General features: G+C 33.6%; 1 protein-coding gene across 5 annotated transcripts; it reads left to right on the top strand.

Moving 5' to 3' along the window:
- LOC109837502 (F-box protein PP2-A15) lies at nucleotides 1397–9014 on the top strand. 5 transcript variants are annotated; one of them, XR_002246291.1, is made up of 3 exons: nucleotides 1397–1517; nucleotides 2708–3856; nucleotides 8687–9014. XR_002246291.1 is itself a non-coding variant. In XM_020405784.1 (2 exons), exon 2 carries the CDS (start codon nucleotides 2905–2907, stop codon nucleotides 3790–3792), a length of 888 nt encoding a protein of 295 aa, XP_020261373.1. In that variant the 5' UTR covers nucleotides 1397–1517; nucleotides 2737–2904; the 3' UTR covers nucleotides 3793–4069. The 5 variants fall into 5 exon arrangements, 4 of the variants coding, with proteins under 4 accessions (XP_020261373.1, XP_020261372.1, XP_020261370.1 ...); XM_020405784.1 differs by lacking the exon at nucleotides 8687–9014 and having other exon boundaries at nucleotides 2737–4069; XM_020405783.1 differs by lacking the exon at nucleotides 8687–9014 and having other exon boundaries at nucleotides 2731–4069.

Raw genomic sequence — 20213 nt, 5'->3', positions numbered from 1 at the left:
TATGGATTCAGATCTCAGATATTCAGATCTAACAATAAAAACTACTTCAAATCTATACATATAATGCTAAAATTAAATAAAATTTAACTAAAAATTTTCTGATTATTGCTTGAAAAGAATATGGTTCTAAAATAATTTAACTATGACGCATGAAGGGAAAAAAGTAAGATGAATTATGTCTTTTGGTTAAAAATGGACAGATAGGCTAAGTATACTTAGATTATATAATAAAATGCATCATCTTGATTTTTAAATATCTTATATATTTTGATACTCAGATTCCCAGATTTCTTTCCACCTACAATGACTAAGTATACATAGATGTATAATAAAATGCAATCATCTTGATTTTTATATGTCTCATATATTTTTAGGTCATAAATATCTTATCTACTCCTCTATACAAATGGGAGAACCCAAGATTTACTATCCATCATGCAATAAATGTTACAGTAGCATTAACTGTATCAAACAGGGAAGGGATACTGTAGCAAGTTTTAAAAAAACAATAATGTAGCACATGAGAATATTGTAGCATTTTTTAAAAAACTATAGTAGAGGCTGAAACAGTAACAACCCAATTTTAAAAAAAAATTACTGTAGTATTTGAAATCAGGATTACTGTAGCGAGAAAAAAAAAGATGTTCACGACTAGTATATTTTGATACTCAAATTTTAAAATTTCTTTCTGCACTTAGTGTTGAGATCCTAAAGAAATAACATAAATACGAACTTATAATACTATCATTTTTTATACCAAATGTTAAGTTAAGTTGATGCTAAAGAATAGTGTTACAGGATTTCATGGTGGGACTTGACTACTTGGATATTTTTGGTTCTCAAAAACATTAAACTAATTTTCTATATTTTTATGCAACAAGCAGTCCTAAGAATTAATGTTTAAATCTTCTTTACTATAAAAAAAAGCAGTAGAGGAACCACTACTAACTCGTTAGAATTGATTCTCTAGTAGATGATTATGATTTTTTTATTTAAGTGTAACTTAGAAATGTGTGTAATATACGTGATATGATTAATGTTAGATTTCGAATGTATTACAATCAATTATTAGATAATTTTTAGGGTGTGTAATATACGAGAGACGATGAGTGTTAGATTTCGAATGTATCACAATCACCCACTAGATAATTTTTTAGAACAGTTAAGATAAAAAATTATGGCCTCTGATGTACTTTTTTGTAATGAGGAGGATCCAAATTGAAGAATTCGGGATGAGCTGCTGAAGGAAAATGAAAAAAAAGGGTGATGAAACTAAAACAGATTGGCAAATCCATGACTAAGAGGGGTTGTAAATAAATAAAACTTTTTGATTAGAAACAGTTTCGGATACTGGGAAATGTTGGGGCCTTATACGTAAAACACCAAACAAGAACAAGAACAAGAACAAAAAAGGAAGATTTTCCCAACAAAATCCTTAAGAAAAAGGCGAAAATACGAGCGATAAGGGCGAAACCCTAGCTCTTCTTGCAAACGAACCGTTTTCGCTCCATCTCGAAGTGAGCTTTCTGGATCTACTCTCATACTCTCCTTTTTTTTTCTTCCAAATGTTTATAATACTTTGCCTCGAAGAATGGGCTAGGCTTTCTGAAGCTAGAATTACCCAACTTGTTGGATGTTGAATGAACTCATATGATAATTTTAATCATGATAACTGGATTCTTGTTAGGGATATTGTCGATGAATCCGTTTATTTCAGATTGTTCTACTGGAGAGCAAATTTCATTGATTTTGTCTTTCTAAAATGGGGAAAAAGAATTTTCGTTCGTTTTTTTTTGTAATTAATAACTCCATCCGGTGAAGTATTACAGATAAGTTAACGAAATTAGCACAAAATTAAATTTCTTATGGTTAATTGTTTGCTATTCTCGATTCCTGACTTTCATCTGTGTGAGAATCTGAGGATTGACCCAACCCAAAAATTTGGAGAAAGTAAAATTAAACCACTATTCTCTTGATAGCTCTGTATATTGTTTTTTTTTCTTGATAATTAACGTTGTGTTCAACAACACGTCTTTAAGCCTCTAGAAGCATATATGTCCTTGATTTTTTTTTGAAGCCTAGTGACAATTTTGGGAACATATTGACAATGTTTGGAGTGGTATGAATGATCCGTATTGAACAAGTCTCAACGAACTAGTGGTTATCAGAAATTTAGAAACTGTGTTTGTTAGAAATATACAAGCACTTGATGCAACTCAACCATGCAGCTACAACTATTATTGATGAACTGTATGTCCATTATCATCCTTATGCACTATTATTGGATAAGTACTGAATAAATCAGAGTATGCTGTAATACAACGTGATAGACATTCAGTTGAGTTCAGTCTGAATGTCGGGTTGCTATATGAGATCTGAAGTAATGATTACCGTAGGACTCTATCAGATAATTGATTTGTGTTCTAAGCACAATACCCGTATGCACTTGATCTATAAATGTCACAAATCAATTTACCCTAAAACATAATAACAGTCAATGCTTGTGTGTGTGTGTGGTGCGCATGCGCGTGTTATATGAGTCTTTTCTACACTATTATGGTCAAAACTGCAGTGGATGAAAATTAGAAAACTTATGATTTTCCTTTTTAAATATGCAGTGTAAGTGTAAACCAAATGATTTTTGTTTTTGTTTTCTTAGCAATGTATTTCTTGTTTCAAACATTGAACGCCTATTCCTGCTTGATAGTCTGACTGATTGATAGCTGCAAGGACTAGAAAAGAAGGAACGAAGTGGGTCAGTTAGAGCCAAAGATCAAGAGTAACGGATCAGTAGAGAGATATGAACGATTACATAAATGGAGACATTTCAGTGGATTCAGTTGCAGTCTGTTAGATGGATAGATTTAAAAATAGAGTTTGAGTGCACTGCGGTGCTGTAAGAAGATGGGGGCTTCCCTCTCCAACCTTACAGAGTTTGGTAATAATGGGTTTTGTGGCCCAGGTCTTGGTGATATTCCAGAGAATTGTGTGGCTTGTCTTTTTATGTACCTGACCCCTCTGGAGATCTGCAACCTTGCTCGACTTAATCGTGCTTTTCGCGGTGCTGCCTCTGCCGACTCTGTTTGGGAGACAAAGCTTCCACCCAATTACCATTACCTTCTGGCGCTGCTCCCTCCAGAGAGCTACACTAACATATCCAAGAAGAAAGACATCTATGCCCTCCTCTCTCGGCCTGTTACCTTTGATGATGGTTCAAAGTTGGTTTGGCTCAACAGAGTCACTGGTGGAGTAGGCTTGTCAATCTCAGCCAAGGCTATGTCCATAACAGGGATTGATGACAGAAGGTACTGGAGCTGGGTTCCTACAGAAGAGTCCAAGTTCCATGTCATGGCTTATTTACAACAAATATGGTGGTTTGAGGTTGAAGGATTGGTCAGCTTTTTGTTTCCTGCTGGTGTATACAGCTTGTTATTTAGGCTCCAACTTGGAAAAACTTTCAAAAGACTTGGACGACGACTCTGTAATTATGAACACACACATGGTTGGGATATTAAACCCGTGCGTTTCCAGCTTTCCACTTCAGATGGCCAGCAAGTCACGCGTGAGTGGGTTTTGGATGATCCGGAAAATGATGATGTGAACGGAAATAACAAGCGTGGGAGTTGGATAGAATATCATGTAGGCGACTTTGTTGTTGGTAACTTGGACATGTTGGAAGTAAGATTTTCCATGAAGCAAATTGATTGCACACATTCTAAAGGGGGACTTTGTGTCGACTCTGTTTCTATCATACCTAGTAAACTGAGGGAGAGAAGGACCTTACAGAAATAGCATCCTTAATTTGCCAGCAGTCATTTGAACAGCAAATTCAGTAGAGGAAAGCTTTAACTTGATGGTATACACTTGCTTCATATAGTGTTTTAGTCCACTGTTTACATATTTTATCATATTGTACTTTATTGTTTAATGGTAGTGCATGATTTCTTTTTTTTGTTTTACTGATACCTCATCTGGAATTTTACATGCCTGTAATGGAATTTATCTGTTTCCTTGTATGTAACATCGTCAATAATACTATCAAAAAGAAAAGTTTTAATTTTCATCTTCACATTGAGACTACATTTCCTTTTAAGGAGCCCAAATTTTATTGGAAGGTCTGCTAGCTTTTATCTTATTGTCTTTTTAATCATGGATACAATCATTTTACTTAAAACAAAAACAATAACGAAGCCTCCATCCAATATTTTTTAGGGTTGACTACATGAATCATATTCTTCCATTCAACTTTATTATGGATTATCTCCCTCGTTAAGTTAACTATTATCATATCATTCTTATTGTTCCCAACCAAATTCGTGTAGGCCTATCCTCTAGTTCTCTTTGCTCCCATTAACTATAATCTTATAAATTTTTCCTAAATGCTGTGGATTTAGAGGTATCCGTTGTACATGACCAAAGCATATCATTCAATTATCTCTCATTTTGTCCCCAATAGGATTATAAGATCAATCTCTAACCATCTACGAATGCAGTCGTTTGTTATCTCGTCTTTAAGTGCATGTTTGGCAAGTTACTTATTTCAATTTATAAGTGAGTTTTACCTTGTAAGGATCCAAAATCATGTTTGGTAAATGTTACTTATTTACTTATTTTTTAGTTATAAGTAACAAAAAAATAAGTTGGGAAATCCTGACTTATTTTTGGATACTTATAAGTAGATTTACTTATTTATAGTAAAATACTACTTTTCTCTCTTATAAAATAAGTAAAAATAAGTAATAAGTTACTTATAAGGATTTAAGAAATAAGCATTAGCCAAACATGCCCTAAGAGCACGTTTGTGAAGTGACTTATTTTAACTTATAAGTTTGCTTTTACTTATAAGGCTTCAGGAGCATGTTTGGTAAATTTAGTTATTTACTTTACTTTTATCCTTATAAATAGAAAAAAAGTATGTTGGAGTTTTCCAACTTATTTTTTTGGGACTTATAAGGTGGTTTACTTATTGATGTTAAAGACCACATTGCTTTCCTAGAAAATAAGTAAAAATAAGTAATAAGTAACTTAAGGTTTCATATGGTGAGTATTGATGAAACATGCACTAAGTGTATGTCCACGAGACTGGATTAACATGCTCATTTTTGCTGCACTCATCTTCTATGCATGTTTTTAATTGCCCAACATTCTTAGGCATAAAGCATTGATGGTTATAGCTATTTTACAGGATTTTCCCTTCAATCTCATAGGTATTCTATGATTAGACAGGACACTAAAAGCCCTTTTCCATTTTAACCGTCTTGATTTAATTCAATGAACCACATCATTCATAATCTCACCACGATGATTGGTTATGCTAAATAACTAAGTGGATCATTCTTGACCTTCAATATGTATGCGCTCATTATTCCTATACTAAAATTTCATTTTTTGTATTTGTTTTTGTCTTGCTAATTCCAAGTTCTTTGGATTCGAGAGCTTCTCTCAACCTTTCTAGTTTCTACTTTATAAATTATTCCTTCTGTATTCACATCAACTAATACTATTATCATCAAATAACATAAACTCATCTTGAATATGTCTAGTAACATAGTCTGTAACCATTTTATTACAAATTTCGCTTATATTGAGCTTAGTGTCATCTAATGTGAATTTCATAACCTTTGGCACTTCTTATGGCCATTCAGTTAGAGCTTGGCAGTCGGCAGTCAGTAATTCGTTAAAGCGGGAACCATTGAAGGGTTTATGAGAAGTTGCAGGAATCTATGACGATGACCATGCTAATTTATATTTTCCTCTAATCATAAAATTGGTTCTGATTCTGAGTGCTTGCATTTTCTTTGCCTATCCATCTGTATTGCCATCTTCATTATTTGAGAAGAGAGATGATTTGTTGTTTCCTTAACATGCCAATGGTTTCTACTCTTGGTTCTAAGACTGATGGTCTAGAAATCTTTAGTTGTCTCTAAGCTGCAAATGGTACATTTCCACACTGGCACCTTCTAATTTCTAAGTTCTAACTTGTCTGAGGACATACCCCTGCACATGTTGTGGGAATTAGTATTATAAGTGATATCTGCCTGATTAGATTTTTATTTCCGCTTCAAAAAAGGAAGAAAATGCTACCTACTTGTCTGTTTAGGTGATGTAGTTGGCTTTCATCAACATTCGGAGAACGATTTTGGGTACAAATCTATGAACAGCTGCTTTTCTTAGTAACCAAACCATTGTTTCTTTTTTCCAGTTGTCATTGTAGTTGCTGATTAAATCGTTGTAGTTGCTGATTAAATCTTGAAGCTAAGGGTAAAGTTGATAGTCATGGGAAATCTTTCTTTATTACTGGATATAATATGGGGCATGTTGTAAAGGTAATTACTAGCAGTGACTGGAAATGTTCATATGAGCCATAAATGTTATAAAGTTAAATAATTAGGTTGTCAAATCATAATGTCATGAGAATGAGTTTTCCTACATGCTGACAAAGCCTTTTAGAACATGACATTCCCATCTTCGGAAAGTTGACTGGTCAACTTTTCTGAAGTGTGTGCCGGAGGTCACCTACTTTGATGTGAAGAAAACATAGATGATAATGCAAGTAACACTTGTATAATGTCTTTGAGCGTACTGGTAAATTTGCAGAAACTGAGGCTTTTGTTTTCGAAAATTGCCATGCTTGTTTCTGTTGCTAGAAGCTCTTACATCTTCATTAACAAAGCTGCAACTATCATCTGCTGAAAATATTTCATATTTTCTCATGAGCAGATTTTCTTCTAGAGAAATGCTTTAATAGTAAAAAAAAATCACCCTTTTTATAATTTGGACCAAAATTGTAGCTGGTATCTTTTAATTGCTGCAGAATATAGAATCAGAAGATGTGGATTTAACCACTTAACCCTAGAAAACTTTGAAGGTTAAGCTGATATAGAGCACATTTTCATGAATGTCCCAGTCTCACATCACCCATAAATTCATCTATTTTCTAGGTACTGTTGTCTTTATAGGATGCATCTTGAGCAGCCAACTTTATATGTCAGCTCAAAGTTTCAAGGAGGAGGCGGCGTTTTTTCTTCTTCTTTTTTCCCCCGCATATCCTGTCTCCCTAGTGTTCTTAACTCTGGACATGTTTGTTAATGACATGGCAATTATGTCTTCTGTTTTCTTTTCCTTCTTTGCTAGTGCAGATACTTTGTCATGGAAAATTTTGTGATTCTTAGCAACTGTGGCTTTCATAGTTTTCACTGAATTTCATTTAGTTTCTTGATTGGTCCTGTTTTTAGATTTCTTTTTGGTAAGAGCACTTTTTTTGTTTTGGTAAGAGCATTTTTTGTTAACTTTACTGAACAGGAGACTAAAAGTACTTTCTTTAATATTCTTTGCTCTCATATCTCATGATAAAATGTTTAAAAAGGATTAACATTTAACAGTCAAATTTGCATTTTTTCGCGCAGATTGTTTTAACTTGTACTGTTTTCTACAATTCTGTTCCTCATGAGTCTTTTCTTAGTAGATATTACTTCCTATTATGGGAAATTTTTAAGAATTGTTGTAGGATGCTCTTCGCTGCTTAATAAAGATAAAAAAAAAATGTTTGATTGCTTTAATCATGACTCTTGAATTGCACACTCTCCAGTAATCCCTGATGAAGTTAACAGCACTTTCTCTTTTGACACTAATGCAGATTTTATTTTTCTTTCTTTTGTCTACAAGTGGAATCTGGCTAGTCTTTTCTTGACAATAGTGTGCTGTCCATAGGGTTATATTGTGTTATTAGAATCTTAAGTCTATTGTTGTCTAAAATGTTTAAGCCTGAAGTGGGAACTGGGATAATGCTCATGAAATAGTGTAGGTCTTCAGGATGTTTGTAAGGGGACATCCTATCGTCTTTTCTGTACTCTACAATCCAAAAGCTTTAGCAATTACTAGAAGGCCTTTAATTGCATTTTTAATCCAGATTATTAGCTGGAGCCAGTTTCTTTATCATTCGCATGCAGATTTTTGGATGGGTACTGAATTATATTGATGAACTTTAGTATTAGTTATAACTAGATTTAGGATCGCCTATGTAGTAGAAACATGTCTAACAAGGTTATATCACTTTTGGACAAGTCGATACACATTCTGGGCACTGAAAATTATTGAACACCCCTGCAGAGTGTTAGAAACTTTCTAAGCTTGTTGCCCATTGATATACATGTCTTACATTTCTGGTACTTGCATTTTTGTATATAGAGAGCCCAGATCTATCTAGTAACATCAGACTTCTGGAGAGCTCATACTTTTGTCAAGTTATTTTCCAAAAATCTAGCTCTATGACTAATACAATGGCATCAGAGTTCGGAGGTGTGTATTCACGTGAGTTTATTTTTGCTCCCTTTTGGTTGTTTAATTATCAGTGAATTATTTTGGTGATGTCACTGCCATGCTTGTGTTATTTTTTCCCCTCTTTATACTTGGTGCGATTTTCAAAATATCCACCCAACATTAAGCGTCTCAAGATAAAAAACGATGTAAATACGTCATATGATGTAGGATTTTGACTTTGAGCTGTTACTTAATTCGTAGGTATGCTGCATTCTAGCTTATTTTTCTTCGGGATATCTACTACATCTCCATTGCATTTCGACATGGTCTAGGCTCAAGGTCATAAATTGTGAATTTGACATGAGGATGATATCATAATAAGATTTGTGAATATAGCTTTTCATTTGGATATGTTCACACCATACAGAGCATACGTATTCTACTGTGAATCCCCAACATGTTACTTGAAGAATATGGAGAGTTCACCTGCATTGAAGAATATTGCGACTTGCACTCATCAAGGTTCGACATAAGGAATTTGGTTCACATGGGAATTCATAGTATATTCGTTTCTTTTATTTGAAGTTTGTACTGTTAGCATCCCCAGTAGGCTCTACAACGGAAAACCTGGTTATGTTACCAGGAAAATAGATTACTCCTCCCCTGTTTGCAAAACTGAAAAGGAAATGGTTGTACGATGAGTTGCTCCTTGTACTCTTTATCACCTTCAATGAAGTCTTAGACAAATTGTCTGATGAGTCGTGTCAATTTTGACCCATTTTACTTTGAGTACAAATTACTGCATTTGCATCAAATATGTACTATTGTTAGCAAATGGTTTTATTTGCTTGTGGAATCTTTACTTCTTGCAGCAATACAGTAACTGTTTGGAATTTTGGCGTCAAAATAAGCTTGATTGAGTATATCACCGTCTTCGATCCCTCGGTTAATATCTATGCAATTTGTTGCATTCAACTGTTTTGGAGTTGTGTATCCTCTTGCTGTTTCCTCTGTTCTTACAAAGTGCATCGGGCATCACATCAATATCTGGACGCGCTTCTTTGTATGCATCTTCAAGGTCTCCACGTATGAGATGGAATGAGCAACAACATTTGTGTCTGTTCTTCGTAAATGTATCATTTTTAATTGCTAATTATATCGAGTGGATTCTTAGCAGTACTTTAAGCCACTAGGGGTTCAGTTAAGCCATTAAACCTCATGAACATGGTATCATATTGACATTATATTAAAAACAAAAATGAAGCGTGTTAATTGCATTTTCCTTCCTCTCCTCGTACCTGAGATTTGTTTATTTCTTGAGACAGTAGCTCCAAAGACATCTTATATTCCTAATTATATATATATATATATATATATTAAATTAGGTGGTAATTAAAGAGAGTGCGAATACTGCATTGTTCAATCTAGCTAAAATAGTAATTGGCGTTGTCAACTGTAAAAGTCTTCTCTCCTCCACGCTACTTTACCAACTCTATATACGTGTACTTATTACTTCACTCCTTGGTGGACTTGCTATTCTTCCCGAACGTAGAGGTCAACATGACGAGTTAATTCCCTATTTGTTTGACCATTGACTTGACAATTGACATGCTTGCTAACTTGCATTTCTAATCGATCTAGGGGCTGTTTGGTTCGTTTCCCATGTATTGGGAAATATAATTCCATGTAAAGAAATCAAAGTTTTGAGTTTTTTTAACTTTTTCAAAAAATAGATTGTTTGGGTTTGGTTCACAAATAAAATAGGGTGAGAAACTAATGTATGTACTTTTATTATGTTTGGTTGGTATGAAAAAAAGAAAAACTTTTGTTGATTAGACATTTCTCATTTTTCATGTTTTTGGTGGTATTGAATGTGTAGGGAAAAGTGTATATGGTCATCATGGTAAATTTACCCCCACTAAAGATAAATTTATTTGTGATCATTATGGGAGGTAATCTTACCAAAATAAAAGTACGAATGTAACATAAACAAATAGTAAATAACTGAATTTATTATAAATATCGGTTTGATATAAAAAATCATAAGAAACCTAGAATAACATGATTAATTGTTATGAACTACGTACCTGATTTGACATGAAAAAATTAAACGAAACCTGTAATAACCTGATTATTCATAATTTTATGAAATACGTACCTGAATTAGAAAAAAAATCTTATGAAACCTGTAAAAAACCTATAAACAACCTGGTTAGTCATAAATATGTATATGACATGGAAAATCGCATCAAACCTGGAAATACTAAGCATGTACGTAATGGAGACCGAATAGTTGAGTTAACTACAAGAAACAAAACCAGTTAGATTTCAAAACCATGAGCGCTTCAAAACCATGGGCAATACCGGTAGAAAATTTATTGATCTAAATAAATATTGTCAGATTCAACATCCAACCACCAAGTAAACGTACTAGTCCATATACATCTATAAAACGCAATATTTGCATACCAAATTCTAACCAGGAAAAAAAATGTGAGTAAGAAACGTAAAGATATTGGTGAATCTTCATCTGCACCGTTATCAAAGGTAAGAATATTTAAAATTTTTATGATAAACAATAGAGCTATTTATTTTAATGTCAATTTACTATATTTTTTATCAGCGTGGAAGGATTACTGAACATAAACAAACCTTTAAAGAATGGATTACTTATACGGATGCAGATCGAGAGCAAGATGAAATGTGGGATATTATGGAAATTAACAGAAATTATGCTTAGAGCTAATGCTGTAAAAGTTATAGACCGAAACGAAAATTGGAAATATCCTTACTACAAAGATATACCCAACAATTTTTGCAACAAAAATCAACTCCTAACACACGCCCATGAAGTTGGTTACAATGAAGCTGTTGCCAATCTGAGTAAGGAATGTATCAAAGAGCATTGTGGTCTAGAAATCTATATAAAGTCGCTAAAATGAAAGCCTGAACATGTACTACTTGGTTATTATCGTGTACTACTTTGATAATTTATGCATGTTCAAATTTGAATAAACTTTATGATTAAAAAATTATTTAAAAATATTTGTTGACATCACATAAAGTAAACCAGCCACATATATATGGAAATTATGGCTGAGGTCTCAGAACTTGGTCAATATCATCATTATTAGCCATCCAGTACAATATCAATAGATATTGCACGTTGCCAATCTCAGAAAATTTGATAATCATCATAGCCTAAAAGTAAAAATGTCACCAGTGTAAACTCGTGGCATGACAACCGAATACCTTAATAACCCACAACAATAGCCATTGTAGGTTGCTTGCATACAAAATTTGATCAGTTGTCATGTATATGGTGACTTATAAAGTTCCTGCAATCACAAGTTCAATGTAAAAATTAGTATCCTACAATATTCACATAATGAAAGGTAAATATTCATATGAAACTATACGCTAAACGCGGAATCACGACTAAATGTGGAGGCATATAAATACTTACTATATATTATAATAACATGTTCCATCATCATAATGTTCCACAAACACAAAAAATAACATCCCTAAGGGTAGTTCCCTAAATTAAGCAAGCATAGTCTTTCACCAAAAGTAATTGGATTTAACAAGTATGTTAGAAGTGAGAATCACAAAATACCACGTGAACCCATATTCTATTGGTCTTCAACCCTCATTGTTGAGAAATGCATCAATCATCTCTTTTTGACTAACGGAGATATGCCCATAAATAGTCTTGATTCATGCTCATTCAAAAAGAGATTACGATAGTATGCATCTAGCTTATTAACACTAAAGTCCTGTAAATGAGCATATAGGACTGTGAATAACTTTTCATTCCAATGCATATGTACACAGTTCATGTTTGCACTAAATACATCTATCTTATCCACCATTTTTTTTGCATGAGCTCATTATCTAGGTTGGTCCTACGAGCCTTTCCCTTAGCAACACATGACTTGGCCTTAGAACTTGATGTGGCGGGTACTTCCTTAGGCGGAGGAGTGTTCTCGTCATCTAAAACATGTACTTGAGGGGATTGAGAGGTAGGGAAATGTGAGTTAGCATCATCTTCAAGATTTATGGACTCGCTGTGACTAAACTTTTTCCAAGCATCACTAGCAAATTTCCCTCTAGCTTGATCATCCCCGATGATAAGTGCAAGATCATCATAATGCATCAAGGGTTTATTAACGTATTGTCTAAGATTAGCATTCTTAAAGCTCTTGTCCTGAACAATATAGGTGAATTAATTAAATGAAAATAAGAAAATGAGATAATTAGTCAATGAAAATGCAACAAGAGTTTATTTACCTCAATCCACCTATCCAAACATTCATGATCCATGATGACAGTCTTAGTGCTATCATCCCATCCGGCACCACTAAGATTATGACAAGTTTCCATATCACGAAATCTTGTGCATAAAGTTTTGATGCGGTGCATGATGTTATCCCACTTAAATATTGTGTTAAAATTCTCGTTAATATGTTGGGAAGCCATATGATAAGCGGTTCTCTTAAAGGTTTTGTCGGGTTTGTAACCCTTTCTTACCAAGTCGGCAAGCAATGGAATGAGCTCATCATCATAACGGGAATCCCAAAACAAATGTTTGTTCTCTTTCTTGTACGTAAAGTCTTTGTTAATGTGTTTTTCCTTTTCTTCTTTGAATTTGGTAAGGTTGCTTCCCTTCTTCTATGAGCACCTTGTTAGGGACAAGAACGCCTAGGGGCGGGAGGGGGGTGCATTAGGGTCTTTATGCTAATCATAATCCCGAATTAATTCTAATTAAAAATTATATTGATTCAATTATGTTCTGCAAGAGATAGATATGAATAAGAACGATAAGGAATAAGCACAAAGAAATATACGCTAAGCAAACACAAACACAAAGATATGTTTACGAGGTGTTGCGTCCCCACGGACCTACGTCCCCGCCTCCTCAACCTCTGAGAGATATCACAATATCACACGAGTATCGGTTTGGGAAGCCGGAATTTCGTACACACTCGGTTTAGGCAAGATCCACCGAAATACTCTGTCACGACTACACAAATACATATGTAAACACACTTTACACACTAAGTGTATGGAACCATAGCCCGTGTCCTTCCTCCTCAGTGCTCGGTTATAACCTCTCCCTAGGTTCGTCAACCGACGCCACTCCTCTTGGGACGATCCCCGACTCTCGCCACACACTTCTCTCGGTGTACAAGTGTATTATAAAGTGAATCTCACAATAAGGTTCAATACAATAAATGTTTGTTCTCTACTATGGATGAGAACACAATAAAAGCTCACACTCAATTGTTACGATCTCTCACAACCCTAATATACTATATATGCAAATACATAAGCTTCAAGTGGGTGTGTGTAACAATGAGATAAAATCAAATCTAACTCAAATAGCAAACTAGCAATAATAAGAATATGAAAATTAATAATAAAATTGCTAGAGAAAAGAGTTAGAAAACTTCTCAATAGATCAAGAGGTAGAGGGAGAATAGTTGGAAGCTCAAACTTCAATAGATGATCTCCTCAAGCTCTTGTGGAATTTATTCACAAAACCGAAACACTCAAATGCTTAAAAGCTTCTTAAACAAACTTAAAACCAAACTTAAACTCTTTTAAAACTTGTTAAAACATTTCTTAGATAATTAAAAGATTTGAGGTATAAGGGGTATTTATAGAAACCCTAAAGCCAAGAGAAAGCCAAGAAAAAGACCAAAAAACCAATACAGCAACGGCTCTGGAAACTAGCCGTTAGAGCAGATTTGACTGTTCGGCGATCGACCGCTACGGTCGACCGCGAGCAACAAAAAAACAAACTACGGCTCTGGACAAGCGACGGGCGACCGCGGCGGTCGACCGTGAAAGTCTCTGGACTTGCTACGGTCGACCGTCACGGTCGACCGTGAGCCATAAAAAAGCAAGCTGGGTTTCTGGACTTCAGGCGGTCGACCGTAAACTGATACAGAAAATATACAGGTTTTTGAAACAATTTTCAGATTTTAAATTCCAAAAAATATAAAACTTTGGGGAATGATTGTAGACATGATAATAAGCATGCTACAATGACTGGTTTCCAAAAAAGACTTCCCAAATAAAAAATATCATCATTTTACAAAATAGGCCAAAACATGGAAATGTAAACATGTGAATTTTGACATTTTGGCTAAACCATGTTTTGAAACTTTGCACAATGATTATGTAGACTTAACAAAATATGTATATGATTATTGTTAAGTCCAAAAACTAAGAATACAATATTTTTACAAATACAATAGAAAATGAAACCTAAGATTATGTATATGAAAATATATTTATTTCATATCTAAGTAGTTAAACCAAAACACAACAATAAATATGAAATATGTAATTTCATATTTGTAAACATGAAAACCCAAAACCATGCATGTATATATATAACTATATATATACGTAGAAACCAAATACGTGTGTGTATATGATATTGAGCTTAAGGTACTTAACACACATAATATAAAACCTAAACTAAGTTACCCAAGCTAGATCTTGATCTTCAATAAGCTCGACTTGGTACACTTGCGGATGAAACTTGAACTTGGATCTTGAACTTGAATTGTACATAGCTTCACCTACTATTCCGCCAACCTCCATTAGATATTATCGTTGAAGCTCTATTCCATCCATCCTCCAACTCGTTGTTTGCCTAGAATAAATACGAAAACACAAACACTAGACAAACAATATTAGAAATAAATTATTTGTTAAACATCATCAAAACAAGAAGGCCAACACACCTGTTTGGAACCCGATTCGGGAGTTGAGCCATAACCACTAGTGGGAGAAAGTTGCAACCTACTAATATTAGGACTATAAAATTGTGGAGGCAAAGTATGAGAACTTAGCATGTTCGTAAATGACCCCAAATGATGGTGCATTAGAAAGTAACTGCTATCATGGAATGACATGTTGGAAAATACATGAGGTGGTTGTCCAAAGTATGAGTGCTGAAATGGAAAATACCCAATATCACCTTGATGCATGGACTGAGGGGGTTGAGGTGATGGAGGTTGAGATGGAACTACACCTTGCCTTTATGAATATCTCTCCCACTTAATGCTGTATTATCAGCCATTATTAATTAAATAGAGAGAGTTAGATATTATATAATTTACAGAATAAGCAAAACATGAATACATGAACGAAAAGCAAAACATAATAACTGGAAGAAGTAAAACATGAATGAAAAGCAAAACATAATAACTGGAAAAAGCAAAACATAGAGTTAAAGAGTACATACAAGAGCATAAATAGTACTACAAATATGAAAGTTAACTCTCAGTGGTTAGACCATGATTATACTTGTCACAGTAGTCCACACATATCGCCAAGCAATGTCATCCCTAAGAGTCTTCCACTCATTTCTTGATTCAATTTGCTCTTTTTGGGTTTGAGTTTGAGTAAAATCAACTAAATTATTGCCATTATCAGTTGTCACCTCACTATCAATATTTTCATTAAAGTCGGACTCGTTGAGTAGTTCATCACTTGGATCAACAGTGACAATGAAATTATAAAGTACCGTGCATCCTAGTACAACATCTACTTATATAGGAAATGAGTAATGCGGCTTAGTTACAAAATCTTGAAACGATTCTTCAATGTGCCAAATGCAGATTCAATCTTAGACCTCAAAGAAGAATGTATTAGATTGAATAATTCTGTTCTATTCTTAGGTGTTTTACCCAAATGTTTTTTCAAATGATAACGAACACCTCGGCATGGACAGATGAATCCTAGCATGGTGGAGTCCCTAGCATCACACATATAGTATTTGCCTACAATTTTTTAAGAAAATTATTAAGGAAGCCAAGTTTACATATTCAAATCAAAATTTTAAGTTAAGCTTTTATATAATTACCATTATAGACTCTCAATCCATGTGGTTGTGGTCTAGATAATGCATCCTGGAGAATTCTATAATCATTGGCAGATCCCTCCTAACCTGCTAAAATAAACGTGAATAGCTTGTTTGGGGTGCAAGCTGCAAACACATTCTATGTAACACTTTTGCGGCCTCAAAATCATGCAACAAGATTAATCAGTAGCATTGCGTCAACATGAGGTCCATCTATCATACCAATGCAATCCTATAATATGTGTATCACATTACTAAGTTAAAATTTGTTTTCTTGAATTCACATATAATTGTGCTTAAATTGTAGATATACCTTGAAATAAGGGTAATACAACAGGTTGTTATTGATCTCTTGGGGAACGTCATTAGGGGCTTGTCTCATGTAGCGTTCACGCAAGCAAATAATTGTTTCTAATACATTATTGAAATATCTACCAACTGTCTCCCCTAATCTTATAAAATGAGACCTCACAATGCGGTTTTTAGATTTATGACCCAAAAATTCAATGTCATAATAAGCTGCTCTTCTACTGTTATATTTCTTGAGTCTTTTAGCAGCCCCATTATTCCTCATTATACTTGCTAGTTTCATAAAAGCACCACTCCGTATTCTAATGTAGTTTATACAACTATCACTAAAACTATTATATACACGCTCTATGAGTTCAATTCTAGTTTTCTCTTATTTTTTTTTCATCATTTGGAACCCTACGAATTGATTTACGACTAGCTTGCATTCTCCTCATGAATGTAATTATTATAATAAAAACAAATAGCATAGCTCCTTGAACCATGTTAACAACACTAATTTGTTCATCCATACAATCCCCATCACCATCCATCTACGAAACAAATATTAAATTCACATAATTAATATGCCTAGCATGCATCTATGAAAGTAATGGTAATGAAGTAAAACACGAAGAATAACATATGAATTAGCAAGAACATATGAATTTTACTTGAGGGGAACATCAATTTAATCAATGAATGGATGTTTCAAAATCGTTAACTAACATATCGACAATATCAAAAGACTCACATATACCAACATATAGCAAAGAATATTAATGTTTCAAAATAGTTGGATACCGATGTGTTACTGAAAAATAGTTTGATATCGATGTATTATCAGCAATATCAAAAGACTGAAATTAATGTATTATCGACAATATCAAAAGACTCACAGATACCAACATATAGGAAATAATATTAATAATCAAATAGTTGGATACCGATTTGTCACTGAAAATAGTTTGATATTGATTTATTATCGACAATATCCAAAGACTGAAATTGATGTATTATCGACAATATCAAAAGACTCGCAGATACCAACATATAGCAAGATATCACAAATCATGGGATACGATAACTTGGGTGATGGTCACCAATAGGCAAACATTTTGTTACACAAGTCAGCAAGATGGCAAATAGATTCTAACTTGAGATGAAAATAATAAGCATAAGGACAAGCCTTCTCTTATAGGCTACACATCAAGCATTGAGCTTCTCTGGAATAATAAGCATAAGAACAAGCATTTCCTTTTAGGCTATGTAAAATAAAGAACTGAGAATCATTTCATCAGTTTTGTAAACTTAATTTCCAAAGAGGAAAGCATAAGAGATGGGAATAAGAACTGCTTTATGCCTGATGGTGTCATCAAATAGATCTATCTTATACACACTGCAGAGAAAAGAGCAATTGGGCATGATAACTTGAGATTCATCATAGACTTAGAAGGGGGTAAACCGCAACAATCTTAGTGAATCCAGCAACAATCAAACAAGAATCACAGTGAATCCATCAACAATCAAGCAACAATCACATGATAACTTGAGATTCATCATAGACCCCTCAACCTTAATAATAAAAAATTGCAGAAATAATATCTAAAATGCCAAATTTGCACAAATCAAGTGACAATCACAAGACCGAAACAACCGAGGTAATATTCCAAAGAAAAAGGTTGCCTTTTCTTCGAGATCCAGCAAATATTGCTAATATCAGCAGCCTAATGAGATCCAAGGCTACCTAAAGGGGGAAATACAAGACCGAAACAACCTAGGCGCGAAAAAATAGCTGGAAGTGGTGGTGACCATACCCAAATGTCCGATTCCTCCAATTTTTGGTAGATCTGATAGAATGACTCAAGTGCTAGGGTTTATAACCATTTCTGCTCGATTTGGAAGAAAATCAGAGGAAGAAATTTGGCTTAGGTGGCGCTCGTTTCCGCCGCTTAAAACCCTAGCCCCCTTCGCGACCCAAACACAGACAAAGAAATGAAGGGAAAAATAAAGTCCTATGTGACACTATGTCAGGAGAAGAAAAATGTTTTCTTTTGGGGGGGGGGTAGCGAACCAAAGCGGGCGCCCTAGTATCATGGATAGAGTAGACTGTGTCCATACTCTCTATTGGATAGGTATATATTTAAACAGATAAGTGGGTCACATATTTTATTTCACTAGTATAGAATGTATGCTGGTTTTATATTTTGAATTTTTTGGTGACTAGAAAATTGTGAAGTGACTTCTATAACAGTATAAATTCTTAAATTGAATATTTAAAATTTTGTGCTTATAAATGAAAGTGTACAACAACATTGCGTATGAAATGTAGGAATAATTATGATAATTTGGATTATAAATTAATATAAATTTTAAAAATATTATAATATATATTACTTAATTATTTAATTGTGTACTACTAAATAATTATTAAATAGTATAATTATTAAATAAAGTATAAACATTGATTTAATTAATATTATTATAATAATTATGCTATTTATACTATTAAATTAAATATTCATACCTTGTTATTATATTATTTATTAAATAATACTATAATTTTTAATGACATAAATAATCTATCATGTTTTATTGATTGTAGGTTTTGGAAAATGAGGAGGCGTATACTTAATAACGCTCTTCTATTGCATATATAATTATTTTCAAATTTCAAAGGTGAATAATTAGTGAAGTCATAATTGATAATTATCAAATTTCAAAGGTGAAAATGACAATCAAAATTTTTGACATAACGCTCTTCTAACATAATAGTACAGATAGATATAGATATATGTGTAGGAGTTTGACCGTACAAATTTTTATTTCTTATTTTTGCTATGGTTTTAAGTTTTTTTTAGACGGTGTACTAGATACTAATTCCATTTCTGTTTTTCTTAAGGTGCTTGTTTGGTTGATAGAAGTGGAAGAAGTCAGGGGAAAAAAAGAAATAACTTTCAAAATGATGAAGAAGGAAATAGTATTTTTTTTGTTTGTTTCACAAAATTTTAAAAGTAGTGGAAATAATACTTTTTCTTCTTCATTCACTTTTTGGTTGTTTGTTTCACAAAGTTTTGAAAGTAGAAGAGAGAAAGAGGATCTTTTCAGATTTTATTTAGAGTCAAAGATTTCCATGTGATAAAGAAACTTGATTCTGCTCCTAAGTTGATGCAGAATTTAGCTACTTCTGAGGAACTTTTGAGCTCTGAGGGATGGAAAAAGATTTAAGAAGTATGAACGCCACATAGGCACCACGTTATCATTTAGGGAAGTATCGAAAGTAGTATGTCAAGAGAAACATACACAATTTTTTAATCGAAAGTAGCAAAAGTAGTATCTACTTCATTTACTTCAGCTACCACAAGTTTACTTCCATGTAAACAAACATGCCCTAACTATGGTTGAGGTGAGCTGCTAAATGCCCATTAATATTATGTTCCTCTATGTGTTTTTTTACACGTTTTGTATTCACATATATCTTCTTTTATTTATATTGCGTTTGGAGTGGGGTCACTAAAGTTAAGATTTTGTTTCAATTAGTGGTGTATTTGGTTCAGATATGGTTCGGACATGAAACTTACAGTAACAATATTCGCTTACCAATTACGGATACAAATATAGTTATGGATATGCCTCGATAAGGAAAAACCATACTCATATCAGCTAAAATCGAATACGGATATGGATATACATGAGGATACATAAGTGGATATGCATGCGAATACATAACGGATACGAGAATGCTAGATAATATTGAAGGAAATATAGTTCATATGATACAAGA

This window comes from Asparagus officinalis, chromosome 4, assembly GCF_001876935.1.
Source record: "Asparagus officinalis chromosome 4, Aspof.V1, whole genome shotgun sequence".
NCBI lineage: Eukaryota > Viridiplantae > Streptophyta > Magnoliopsida > Asparagales > Asparagaceae > Asparagus > Asparagus officinalis.
The sequence above is the reverse complement of the archived record's forward strand: the minus strand, read 5'-3'. Positions and strand labels throughout refer to the sequence as shown.